This window comes from Lagopus muta, chromosome 17 (genome assembly GCF_023343835.1).
Source record: "Lagopus muta isolate bLagMut1 chromosome 17, bLagMut1 primary, whole genome shotgun sequence".
NCBI lineage: Eukaryota > Metazoa > Chordata > Aves > Galliformes > Phasianidae > Lagopus > Lagopus muta.
Window position 1 is genome coordinate 8372117 of NC_064449.1, and position 14160 is coordinate 8386276.

Here is a 14160-nt window from a genome sequence, read left to right on the forward strand (position 1 = left end):
ATGCACAGCCGTGCTGAATGGATTGTAAAGCCTGCAGAAGGAGCTGCTGGGTGGCAGCTGGGACAGGCTCCTGCTTCATGTGGCCAAGGCTGAGTCAGCCTGCTTCCAGCCCTCTGTGACTTGCTCAGAGCAAGCTCACCTCATCTTCCTCTCCCGTCTCAGCTTCTCATTAGGAAGAAATAGGGCTGCAGTTTCATTCTGGGTTGTTCTCTGTAATAGATTTTGTCACATTGCAGTGGATGTGCATACCACAGTTGAATTACAAGATTATTGAGGGAAAGATCCAAAACTAAATCAACAGCTTACACAATTACATCTGATAATGAAGAAGAAGAATTTTAAAGTGCCAGGTATTGCTTCATTTAAGAACGCACAACCTTTGGACAGTTTGTTAAAGTCAGTGTCATTCAACAAGAAAAAATGAAACAATGCAGGAAAATGCGTTTGTGTTGGCTGCTGATCTTAGAAGAATGGCTTTAGTTAGCCACCTTGTGCTGTATTGGCCATGAGAACAAACCTTTGTTACTCAAAGCTGGCTTGCAGTGAAGCATGAGAATGTGGAGTGAAGCTGTTGACTGTCTTTTTCTGTGTTTTGTGGTAAGATGCCTTCTGGCAGTAATTAATGGCCTTTTGGAAAGTGATGATATTGCAGCATAGCAAAAAAAAAAAACCTCAAAGATTTATTGAAACAGCTTTTGTTTCCAGATCCAGTTTATCCATCTTCAGAAGATTCCCACTGCCAAGGAAATCTGAAATTACTAAATGAGACACTGTGCTCTGTTTATTTTTCTTTTCTTTCTTGTTCCTCGCTGTCAGAGGTTCAGCTCTTGTAGGTGAATGCCCCCACTGAGGTTCTGCAAACAGATGCAAGAAGTTGGTTCTTTGAATGATGGGTTACCATTCACTGTATCTAAGGCTCTGCCATTTTAAAGGAATACTTTGAAAGCAGATTTGCAGTGCTGGCTCTCAGAGAATTGTAGCACAGGTGGTGATTACAGTGGGACTTAAGGACTACTGGAAAGTGGGGGGGAAAAGGGCATTTTCTTTCATTTTCTTTCCACCTGTGGGAAGCACTGGCCCCTACCAGTGCCCTGTGAGCCCATCTCAAGCACTGAGGAGGTCAGCTGCCATCAGGGAGGGCTGAATAATGCGTGGTGTAAGAAAGAGAGGAGAAAAAGCCAGCATAACAAGAAATGGAAAGTAAGGAGCCCTTGCTCCTTTCGAAGCCGTAAATGTATAGGGGTGCTTTCAAGTGAGAGCACTTCTGATCTGGAATTCTGTGGTACATTTACAAAGACCTCGAAATGCAACACTCTCTCCCTGTCATTCCTTCACTAAAATGATGTGTCAAAATGCCACAGAACCGTATCTTTTCTTAAGCTCCATCTTCTGTAAAAAGCATATTCTTTTGTACTGGTCTGTCCCTGTAGCAGGAGCAATGACTATATAGCAAGAGGACCCCATCAGCTTCAGTACAAGAAAGAATAGGGTATTACACCTGGCCTTCTTCCTACCTCACAACGGTAAACAATTTGAAATTCATACTGCAAAAGAAGAAATACATGTACTGTCATTTGGAAATTTGCCCACTTTTAGAGAGAAAGGAAGGAATGAATAGTTGACACAGCCAGTTTTGAGGAAGATAAATTTCCTTAATGGATGAAAATGGCAACTATTAATTCTCTTTGAACAGTCCAGTGATGACGATCTATTTTCTCCTCGCCAGTGAGCTGGGCTGTATAGTTATTTCATGGTAAGTAAAATGGCAGCAAATGGGAGACATTCTCCTCCTCCATGAAAGTTCTTGTCGATGAGTTCTTTAACGTGAAGTGAGTAATTCTCTTTTTACTCACTTACTGTACCTAGCTTGTCTTTCTGGAAGATTGGTGTTTTTTCCATTATTCATAATGTAGCAGGTTTTAAAGAAATAATTGTAAAGTTTGAATTGAATAATGCCTTAATGCTTTAAAGGCTAATTATGAAGATAATGCTTTGCAAGCAAAGATAGAAGATATTTTTTCATCTTCTTCCTATCATTCAGTGCTTTTTGTTGGGACAGGGAACCAAAGCAGCCACTACTTTGTGCAGTTTGCAGACATTTTAAAACTAAACGTTTTAATGTTACTTTGGAGTCTCTACTTGAACTGAGTTTGGCACAGAGGTAAGGACAAGGAACCACTGTTAAAAATTCTTTATCAAAGAAACATGCTGTGATTTTGATACGTGCTTGCTTTCACAGAATCACAAGTGAAGACCTTTGTCTGCTTACAGAATGCTTCTATCAAAAACCAATAATACTGTCACCTTCTATTCCTGTTCCTGAGAAGCATTAATGTCATCCCCCTTGTCTTCTTATTGTCTTGCCCCATTTCAAACCACCTGTGGGATGGCATCAGAAGCCCTCTTTAAATGGAACATTCTGCAGTAGTTTCAAATTAAGAGGTATTCTTTTCTCTTGAGTGCATGTAGTCATCTACTGCATTAGAATACATGGTAGTATGCTGCTATCATTTTCCACTTAGGAAAGGCAGCAAGTAAGACAGTCTTTCTTTCCTTGCATCTGTTACTGGTCGTTTTATTTGTGGCCTTCTGTATTTCTTTACAATCACTGGCATTTGTTTTGCTGCACAGCTGAATTTCAGTTAACCAACCAATAAATTAACTGTTTGAGATGTTGCATGCTCAGCATTTACAGCAAAAAGGCCATTTGGTAGGAAAGATGAGAGAATTGGTATTTAAACTGTGCAGAACAGCAGCAGGTTTGAGTGTAATCTTGCAGGAAAGGCATGGATCTAGGACATGGGAAATGGGGATTCAGTTTCTCATTGTGTCATTGGCCTGGTGGGATTTTCCTGCCTCATTATTTGACCTGTAAAATGGAGATAACCATCTTGTTGTCCCTTGCAAAGCTCAGAGCTGTTTTTAAAGTGTTGTTGAAGGATAAGATGCTATAAGGAGTAACTAGAATTAAACATTCAGAATGTAATTTTTAGAACAGATGAAGGCCGTATGGGAAAAGATGAAAGATTAAATAGTTTGATGCTGATTTCACAGGACTTTTACATTTGTGTAATTCCATGGTCTTTGCTGTAATTGCTCTCTTGCACCAGTCTAGTCAGGAACAGAATCCAGTCTTTACTCAGAAGTTCTTCAGTTTGAGGGTCTGTGTGTCCCCAGAGCTGATGGACTCTGGAAGAACACCGTGGTTCTGAAAGCAGTGGCTCAACTCTCGTGATACACAGATGATATTGTCCTATTCTGCAGCAAATACAGACGCTGTGCTGCGAAATTCAATCATGAAAGATAAAAAATGGGATTTTGTTCTGAACTTGAATAAAGCAGAGGTCGTTCTTTATAAAGTTGAGCAGAAAAAGAAGTAATCAGACATAGAGGCAGGATGGATCTGACAGCACTTCTGAAGAGGTACAAGGTGAACAAATAGAAAAATAAAAATGAAGAGCAAAAATGCAAGTCACATAGCAGCAGGGGAAGGAAGGAAGGAAAAGCCTCCAGAGATCCATAGGCCAGCCAGAAGACTCTCAAACTCTCAAATAAATGGATGTTGTCATTTGAAAAAATCATTCTTTAACTTCAGGTTTTTTTTCTTTTTTTTCCCCCAAACGCTCTCACAGGTGCTCTCTTACCATTCTTGGGTTTTGCCTCATTATCTTTGGCACATCCAGAAAGTTTATGGGCAGCTCTAAACACAAGCAGGAGGCATCTTCTGTGGTTTCTGTTTAAGCAAAAAGTAGGAGCAGCTTGTTTGGGCAGTGGCAGTGCAAGGACACAGGGTGTACAGTGTGGGATGCTCCCACAATCAGGGAATGAAGCACCAGAAAGCTCTGAGCTTGCAACCTTAGTAATGGCTGCTGCCTGGGCTGGCTATGGGCATGTTCTCTTGCTTTGTATTTTTGCTGCACTGAATACAGTGGTAGGCAGCTTTGTGAAGTGAAGTAGATAAAAAGCATGGCTGTAGAAGTCTGTGTCACAGTTAGGAATCGTGCAGTGGCATAAGTACTTGCTAATGTTGTCTTACACCAGAAATGTATAGATGCTGATTGTTTGTAATTGAAAACAGGAGGGAATAGAGTTCTCTCCTTTAGCCATCAAGGCTAAACTAGACATGTGAGCCCTTTAAGAGGCAACAGAGAGAGAGAAAACTTCCAGAGTGTCACTTATGCTGTCCTGAGATACGTGGCTGAGGCAGGGAATGGCACACTGTGGGCACTGGGAGGATTGCTGTGTGAGTGAGAGCTGGCATGGTCTGCTGAATGGCACTGCTGCTGTGCTGTGCTGGTGGGTGTTACATCCTGGGAGCCGTCAGATGGAAGCCCATGGAATTACTTCCACAGGTGAAGTATGTATGTGTAGCAATCTGGTCATGATGGAAAAAAAAACCCCAAAATCTTGTTTGGATAATCACAGAATCATTAAGGTTAGAGTTAGGGTAGCATGGCTAGGTTAAGGTTGGACTTGATGATCTTGAAAGACTTTTCCAACCTGAGCAATTCAATGATTCTATGTCACAGCTGCTTTCCCACATACTTTGTTTTGCTCATAAACGAGTATTGTTATGCCACAGCCATTGTGTGAATGGCCTAATGTGTGCCAAGGGAGAAAGAGCCATGCTCCTTCCTTAAGAGGATGCTCCTGCAGGATGTTTGGAAGTCATGGAGACACGCCGTAATTAATTTGTGCACTCTGCTATAGCATTAAGCAGCTGTTATTACAGAAGGATGTGGATTTCTGCCCAGGTAGTGCTCATGGTAGATGATGAGCACACAGATTGCAGCAGTAAACTCACGTGATACGCAACCTTATGTTTCAGTGTCTGTAGTTTTGCACTTGTGAAACTGAAGCCTTTTCAAGCTGGTGAGTTGCCAACTTTTCCATTGCTCCCATAGCATAGAATTTCCTCAAAAAAGAAAACAAAGCAAACAAACAAACAAAAAAACCCAGCCCTTCTTGCAGCCCGATCCAGCCGAAATTATGATGAGTAGAAAAGAAATTCTAGAAATGGTTACCAGGAATGTTGTTAAATGCTCTAAAACTGGTGGGACAAAGATAGAGAAACAAAATTTCATGTTGATTAGGAGAATTTATCTTTGATGACTGCTGATACTCAGGTGGATCCAAGTTACATTTCATAAACTAGACAAAACACGGCCTCCCTAGATTCGTCAGTGCAAGAAGCCTTTGACAAATTCTCAGGTGACTGTTTTGTGGTCATCTAAAAAGAATTATTTCTTCATATGGAAGCATACGTCATTGCAGCAGACAGCTCTACCCACTTGCAGTCCTCCTGAGGTCAGGGAGATATAATTTAATTTCAAATGGAGGTGGCCCATACTTTTATTAAACAACGGAATATGGTCTTGTTTGTCTGGAATAAAAGAAACACCAACAGCATGAAGTGATCTATGATATTCTGTTGAGAACAACTGGCACAGATCTATCAGATGAATGCTCAGGTGTGTTGCAGATTGTTAAACATAGTGCAGATTCCAGTGTGGGCAATTGGCAGAGTTTACCATAATATTTTTAGGCTGACATTAGGTCCTTTATTTCATAGCATGCTAAAAAAGGCCAGAAATGCAAGCCAGGAGCTCTTGGAGTCTGTATTCTCTGTGCAAACAACTAAAATCAGATGTGTGATAGCTGCTCTTCAGCTGTAAGAATTTCCCATTCCTGCTGCTTCAGGCATGTGCTTCGGAGTGATGGTGTCATGATGTTTAACATAGGTTTGGAGAATAGAGTCTGCTGGGACATAATGGGCTGAAGGAAATAGCAGGAGCCCGTCCCGTGAAAGGTCTGTTGCTGATGTAGAAGGCACTGGTACTTAGCTGAGCCAGTGGAGACTGCCTGACAGGTTGCAATTACTTCTGCCAAGTGCACCAGGCTGCATTCTGAACCTTTGCTTAATGGGGGCAGATCTGTTCTGAGTTATGAAAAAAAATGAAACAAAACTGCCTCAGGTCCTAGATATGACAGTGTCTGCTTCTAATCAGGTTTCACCTTCAGCAGCAGCTTTTGCTTATTCATCCTACATAAACCTCTAAATGAGCTGAATTTCCATCATAAAAAAAAAAACCAACACGGAAATGGCATAAATCTCAACTTCAGTTGTTGCAAACTCCCAAGGCAGAGTTTCCAATGTCTGATCACGTTTGCTAGGTACACTCTGCCAAGATAAGAGCTTCCTTCAGTGTATCTGTGACAAAAGGACAAGCTATAGAATGAGATTCCGCTTTGGAATCTGTATCATGCTTTTTTTGTGCTGTAGCAAATTGTTTTTGCAGCCTGCACTGTAATATGCATCCAGAATAATATTCAATTAGGCTAATAGTTGCTGCTTACATTGTTCCCAAAGAATCAGTGATTAAGAACTGCTCTGTGTGGTTCAATCTCCATTAATTAATTTCCCCTGCAGAATGTATACACCTGCCTATTCTTCCTTGGGGATCCCAATATGAAGTAAAGCTATTTTGCAGGTAAACAAAAGGAGGTAAAGGATGACCTTTAACTCTGACAGCAGCATTTGTGATTTACCATCTGCCATAACTGATGACTCCTGATAGTAATATACTGCATAAAAGCTGAAATGAGGGAACAGCTGGAGACAGGGAGTTGGAGGGGAATGGGGATGAGCTTCAAGCAGCAGGTGTGGCTTGGTGGGGTGGAATCACAGGATCATAGTCATTAAGGTTGGAAAGACCACTAAGATCATCTAGTCAGCCATCAGCCCATTGAAGGACTTGTGTGTAGCTGTGACACCTGAAAAGCTGGCAAGCGGGTGATTTTGCAGGTGAATCCACAAGTGAAATTTGCAGGATGAGAAATTAGCACTGTTCAGCTCTTCATTGAGGACATTCAGCAGCACCGACCACCAAAACCACCTGCATTGCTGTGGGCCTGGTTCCATGTGTGATGTGGACTGGCTGTGTAAAAGTAGGGAGGAAAAATGTTAAAGAACAATGTGAGCTCTTTGCAAAGATTGTTTATGCGTTTAATAAACACAATCTTAGTTGTTTGTTCTCACCAGTGGGTTGCAAAATGGTAAATCTTACCTGATCTAATGGTGGTACACAGAAATAGCTTTCCAGCAACCTGACTTCATTAATATGTATTGGAAATCTAAAACAGTAGTCAGCTATGAGAGCAAAAAGTACAGAATTGCTTTGGATTATAATAATTTCAGCAAAGCATCTAATTTATATATTAAGCTTGCTTAATGGGCTTATACTGCTTTGCTCTTTGATCTGAAGAAAAAGGTGCTGAATAATTTATCAAATATTAAAAAAAAAATCTCCTGGCCCGGCCCACACATCACAACCTGCCCTATAATTTCCATTTTCTAAGAGATGCCATTTCCAGGCAGGAGAACTGGTTCCTAAAGATTCTTTCCAATGTTACAAATGAATTTTTATGAGGTACACTCTGGGGAAAAAATAATAACGAAGCAATGCAATTCTGCAGACAAATGTTTCGGGTCTATGCCTTCCTCACTAAAGACAGTCATTTCAACTAAATGCCAAAAGGCATTTAGCTGTAACATTTGTCAGTGGAATAGGGTTGGCTTTAGGTTTCCCTCCTGATTTACAATTGAGTGTTTATTGGGTTTGCTGTACTGTAGCGTGTTTGGTTAACCTCTGAAAAAGCACATCCAGCTTGTATATTAATCACTAGGATGATGTCTGTTACAGTAAATTGGGTCAGTGCAGGGTTTCTGTGGAAAGGAGAAGGGCAGGAAAGGTGTGCTGGTGGTCCTAGGCTGGGGTTTGAGTAATAAGGCCCCTGAGATGGTTCCTTGTGTGATACATCACTATCTTCTTGGCTTGCACTGGTTGGGTGAGTGAGCTGGTGAGGATTTAGGTCAACGTGGCATTGTTTAAAGCCTAAATATCAGACCTCAGTGCCTGGAGTTCCTCAGGGATCCCTACTCCTATTCACATCCCCAGTAACAGCCTGCTGTGGCTCTTGATGCCTCTCCCATTCACATTTCTCCCCTATTTGTCCAAAGCAATGAGTTGTCAAACGTTTACCAAGGCTGTGTGCAGGGTTTATTTATATTTAAATAAAGCCATTATCCTGGCCTTGAGTTTCAGTAGTTTTCTACTCTTCCTCTTGAGTATTTCTCTCAGTAGTGCCATCTAATCAGCTTTAGGTTTTAATTAAACAGCTGTCATTTGCTTCCTAGTTCTGTTGCGACCTGATGTTGTATTAAATTTTAATTTAGCCTAGGCTGGATAAGAAGTAGATTCCTTCAGACAACAAAGAAACGCTATTAGCAGGTTACAGTTGTAATTAAGAAGAGTTCTGCTGAAGTACTAATGCATTCAGGTACAGAGAAGGAATGGAGATAAACACACACATAATTGTTATTCAAGGATAGTGCTGCAACGCGAATGTCTAGTTTCTGCCCCAGCTGCTTAAATTCCAGATCTTGGTCAAGATCCCATCATAAACCCATGGCAGAGGAAGTAGGAAAGGACTCCATCTTTCACCTGGAAGCTGCAAGGAGTTGGAGGTGAGAGGCTGGCGCTGGTCCCTGGGTGGTGCTCCAGATGTCTGGGGATGCTGTGGGACCTGCCCATGTAAACCAGTGTTATTACCTCTCTCTAGAGCTCAGTGATGTTGACAGTAACCAGCAGAGTTGTTTTACACGCAGTGACAGTCCTTTCTGCAGAAAACCTTGCTGTGGAAATAGAAGACAAACCTAACAGAATCTACTGAAGATGCAAATAAAAAGAAAAAAGAGTTCTGCTTATAAATCTAACAGACAGTCAATTAGTTCAGTTCTGCCTTCATATTTCTTCCTCAGAGGAAACACGTTCTGTCAGTCTATAAATAGCCAGCTCTTAAAAAGGTCTTTACACGGCCTATTATGCTATTGTAACACCCGATGCAGGCACCAGGCACCTGAAACATTGATTTCTGTGGTAGAATTGCTTACGAGTGAAGTGCAGCTCTGTGAAGCAGCACCAGCTAATTAGCACTGTGGATAGGTATCTGCACTTACTGGGATGGAAGGGAGGTTCGGGACAGTGCTGTGTCAAGAGAGAGGTGAGCATATTGCAGTGCACCTACCAATGGAGGAGTGGCAATGTGTCACTTCTGAGCCCTTTTCTCTCACACTGAGTTCACAGAAGAATGTAAATCTTTCTGCATTATCCTTCAGAACATCAAAGTGTGACTTCAGCTTGGAAACTGAGCAGCTCTTACTAGTTAGCTCTCTAGTTAGACTAGAGGTTGTTTGGCTGTCGTCACATGGACAGTCAGCAGTTGGGTGATACAACAAACGGTGCAGAAGCAAAGCAGCTAGCTCTGCTGAGAACCTGATTCCAAGTCCACTGAAGTCAGAAGAAATCTTTCATCTGTTGTTCAGTAGGGCTTTGGATTGGACTGTGAGTGCTGCCTGCCCCTGACATGTAGGAGCTATGGAGCTGTGCTAAGAATAGGGGGTTTGGAAGCACAATTAGGCACACGTGCACTGCCCGTGACCTTGGCAAGAATACTGCTTCTCCTGATGCACTGAAGGCGGTTGTTGAGGAGCACCTTAGAAGTGTCCTGCTGACAAACCAGGATGCAAAAACACCATGTCCACATCACGTACTCAGCACGTTTATATCAAATTGATGGTGGAGACGTATTTGCCATTGGTTTGGTGCCATCTGCCTACCTCTGATGTATTTGCGCGTCAAGCATCCTCCGCTCATCTTCACCTGGTTTACACAACCCCCTTCCACCCGTGCTGCAGCTAACTGTTCTCACAGAGCAGTGAATTTTCTTAGTTTTGTTGGAGCCTCAGTCTTTCTAAAGGTTCTCCACTTGTTCTTTCACACTTTTATTCTTTCACATCTCTGTTTGCTGGTGTCCCTCTGTCATGGGTGGCAGCTGGTGATAAATGATCCCGTTCAGCATAAACAAAACCCAGTCATTTACTGTGTGAAACATCTGGCCGGTGCCTGGCAGAGAGCAGGACAAAGAGGATTGTATTTATTTCATGAGGTGTAATTCAGAAAAGCATCTCTATTCAGGACAGCACTTACACATGTGCTTAAATCACAGAGAAGTCTAAGTGTCAAGTTGAGCCACATACTTTTAGTGCTGTTTTGAACAGAAATGGACTGGAGTACACGTTTAAGTGCCTTTCTGGAACATGACTGCCCATAAAGCTCTACTAGACTATATTAGTTAGCTGGCACCAGTATTATTAGTACTTCTACTCATTTAATTCAGGGTGCTTTTTGTAGAACTTTCCGAATATTGATTAATAATATATCTTAGTTGCAAGTATTTATTGGACTTCTCCAGCTGTCCTTAGCTGGTGGTCAATGCCCATTATTTTCCATCAATCTAGCTAGCAGACAGAAGTAAATGATAGTGAATATATTTTCCTATGCAAGTTGCCATCAGATTTTCCACTAAAATCTGTTTATTCTTCCACCAATTCAAATAATGGAATTTAAAGTTAGATTAGTTGGAAGCAACTTTTTTTTTTCCCCCCAACTGGCAAGCAATTAGTTTTATGGAATTTGAAAAATGAGCAGCAGATGGATTTAAAGCAGTATTTCCTCTTGAAGGCTTCTCTAGAAGGCTGAGCTGAATCTCTACGGATGCAGAGGTGGTGTGAAGCTTTGGGCCTGCAGTGAGCAGTGCTTAAGAAGAGACGTGTTCCTCTGCAGGCCTCCATCAGAGCTGTTCCCCTCCCGTCTGCTCTGCTTACGCAAGGCAGGGTCCTCTGGGCAACTCACTTGGCACAATTAATCAAACTGCAGCCACACTGAGATGCCGAGGAAGGCTGTGTTAATGCAGTCATTAAAGTGCCAGTGCTGTGAATTCGTCAGGATTAGAGAGAAATGTGGTAAAACGTCTCCAGGTGGGATTTTGATGGGGAAAGATTAGAAAAATTGTATGTGACACTGCTTAGTTGGTAATAGCATGCCTCATGAGTGGTTTTTCTAATCATATATTTATGTCCAGAAAAGGGACAACTGGCTCAACTGTTGGCTGAACCAGCATGAAAGAAATACTGTTGCTGTAGTGCTTGGCAATTGCCTCCTATACCCAGGGCATGATTTGGGACATAAGGGTGGGCTGAGCCGCTGACACCCCTGGAGATGGTGCTTGAAACATGCTGAGGTTCTGCCAACCCACAGATGTGCCTTCGCGCATGGTTGCGTTATGGAGTTCATTTCCATAACAGCCAAACCTGTAAATGGGCTCAGAAAGAATAAATCTGTATGTCTGTCAGACCAGAACTTGGTGGTCCAGACACAAATCTTGGCCTGGAAAATTGTGACAGTGTTGATTGCAGGGAGCTCACAGGCTGTGTGCAAGGAAGTGTCACTCCCCTTTCTGTCCGAAAGAAGGTTTTGGTTCTGTGGTCTGATCTCTGCAGTGTTCTGTGCCTTTTGCTTCTCTAATGCCTGTCCCATAATTGTGTGTGTGTGCATACAGGACACGGAAGTCCTTAACACGGCCATCCTGACGGGCAAAACGGTGTCAGTTCCAGTCAAGGTTGTTGCAGTGCAGGAGGATGGGTCGGTGGTCGATGTGTCAGAGTCCACTGAGTGCAAATCAGCTGATGAAGACGTCATAAAGGTAAGGCGCCCACGTGAGATGAGCGCGAGGGAATCGCAAGTTTTTTCTGTTGCCTTCTCCACCACCAGTATACCGGGACCTAGCCCACATTTGGGATTTTGCATGGTTTTTATAGTCATAGCCACTTGTGGGTGGCTTCCACTGTGCAATAAGGACTCCAGAGGTTATGCAGGATTAGCACATTTCTGTAGACTGACATGGAGCCATTTGTGCTGGTGCTTTCCATAAGGTGTGGGAGAGGGTGAGGGATGCTGAAAACGTGTTTCTGGTCTTTGCTGCTGGACAGAGCTAGCAAGAAAGAATGTGTTGTCTGATACATCCTTCTTGGGAAAAGTCAGTTTGTTGTGCAGGAATCTTTATTCTTGTGTGGGTTTTCTGCATCCATTATTAAATACAATTCCTATTTTTGACACACCGAATGAGCTCATTACCAATACTGGGAAGAAATGATATCCTCTAAGACAAACAAACAACATTTAAATTGCATTTTAATTCCAACAAGAAAGAAATTCCTATGCAGTTAAACTGCTTACAGGGCTGTCCTGTTTTGGAGACTCTCACATGAGAGATGACATTCACTTGATCCTAGGTAGCCCTAGGAAAGATGCTGTGGGTTTGGGCAAAAGCCTCAGTCAGGCTAACTCTACTTTCTTTCAACCTTTTTCATGTACATTTATGTCTATTTATCACAAAGGCAAATTATTCATAATTAAGAATGAAGTTAGTGAGAAAAGGCATATGTGCAGTTGGATCCTCAGAGTGTGATGTCTGGCACTTTCCAAACCTCAAAGCATTCTGCAGAGGAAATCAGTGTAATACTCCTTTGTTATGAAAGTGACTCTTCATGAAAGTGATGTTTACCTTCAGCTTCTCAAATCTCTGTCCTGAGCTCTCGCTGTATGTTGGATGGGGAAAGAAAAATCACATTTTGTTTTTCTAGTAACCAAATTTCCATGAAAGCTCTTACCAAAAAGAATGTAAATGACTGTCTTTGTTTATAACTGACTTAATTCTCAAAGGAACAATTTATTTTGATACATTTTGCTGTTCTTTTTTTTTGCTGTGTCCTATGCAGCTAGTTGTCTCTAATTGTGGCTATTATTTATCAGTTGACAATGAAGTGTTCGTGTTATAAACACAGGCACCAAGTTATATATCATCAACATATTGCTCAGGCTTCTCCTCTTTGCACTTCAGAAAACGATATATAAGATAAAACGATAAAATGATATAAAAGATGATGTGTGGACTTCTATTTCTGTTGAGTTTATTGGATTTCTAGGACTCACTATGAGAAAATATGGGACAGAACCAGATACAAAAAGATGAGCGAAAGAACTCCCCTTCCATTATTTCAAAGCGCTGCTTGTTTAAAGTCCATTTAGTTCAATCAGCAGTTGACCGTATGGATGTCCTGTCAAAGCTGGCTATGAAGTTGTTCTGGTTCCTGAATTTAAAAGGTCCACTGAAGCTGGCAACTACTTAAAGCTTGACGTGATCCCTTTGAGCGGAGACATGATTGCCAGTTGCTTTCCTGGATTTCCTGGATTTCAAGAAAGCAAAGCTGTTGCCCTTTGACCATCATCTTTTCCAGCTTTTAAAAATGAGTTGTATTTCTAGGTGGAAATAGATTTGTTCCAAAACACCTTCAACTTGATGAGAGTCCTTCCATCTCCTTTAGTGATTTGGGGAGACCAGACCAAAACAATGGCCAAAATGCCACACTGGTCTTATAAGATTTTCATTGTACTTTCCCCCAACTCATCCTTTATTTACTTATTTCTGATGACTACATTGGGACAAGTCCAGTCTTCCTTTCACTCCTCTGTGCAATTTTTTGGGCATCAAGTCTCTGATAGAAGACAATGCCTTGGGGATGCTTTCCCAGAACTGGTACCCAACTTTGCTAACTTAATGAAAATACAAAGGTTTGAATATGGTCTTTATTTAGTTCTGCTTACCCCATCTTGGTGATACAAACAGTCTCAAAATGGGTGTAATGTTATTCTCGTGAAAATTTGAGTGTCCTTACAATGGATTTCAGTCACAGACCACTGAGAGGTGCTTCCAGGCTGCGTGTTATTCAGGCTTAATTTTTTAACTGGAAATACAGGTACTGGTTGCAAGATTGAATTCATAACGATGAATTAGCTGAGTTAAAATTTAGTACATGCTGGATGTGCCTATATTTTTTTTCACAAAATCGTGTATCTGCCTTTAGAAGCCCCTTTGGTAAACTCAGTACTGACTTTGCTTCTGGATTTGTGTTGACTTTTCTGTCATGGTCACACTGCTAAACCCTCTAATAAGAGTTGTCAGGCATTTTGGATGTATTTACCTAATTTTGATCATTCCACTGTTAATTCTGCCTTTATTGTTTCCTTGTAATTGGAGAGATACTCATATTCTTTTGGGCAGAACAGAACGTTGCATTCTTAGCCTTTTATTTCTGTTTAATAGCTAATGATTCAATAGACGATAAATGAGACGATTCTTTGATCACTGCTGTAACACCATTATTTTCAATTAAGACACAATGAACTGAAGCTAATTTAA

The 14160-nt window shown here is 41.6% G+C and overlaps 1 protein-coding gene across 2 annotated transcripts in view; it reads left to right on the forward strand.

Moving 5' to 3' along the window:
* The window catches only part of TMEM132B (transmembrane protein 132B), a 182796-nt gene that overhangs the window by 135760 nt on the left and 32876 nt on the right, over positions 1-14160 (forward strand). For both annotated transcript variants that reach the window (XM_048963875.1, XM_048963874.1), the window contains exon 5: positions 11461-11604. In XM_048963875.1, coding sequence (XP_048819832.1) covers positions 11461-11604 — 144 coding nt within the window. The remainder of the gene's footprint in view (positions 1-11460; positions 11605-14160) is intronic.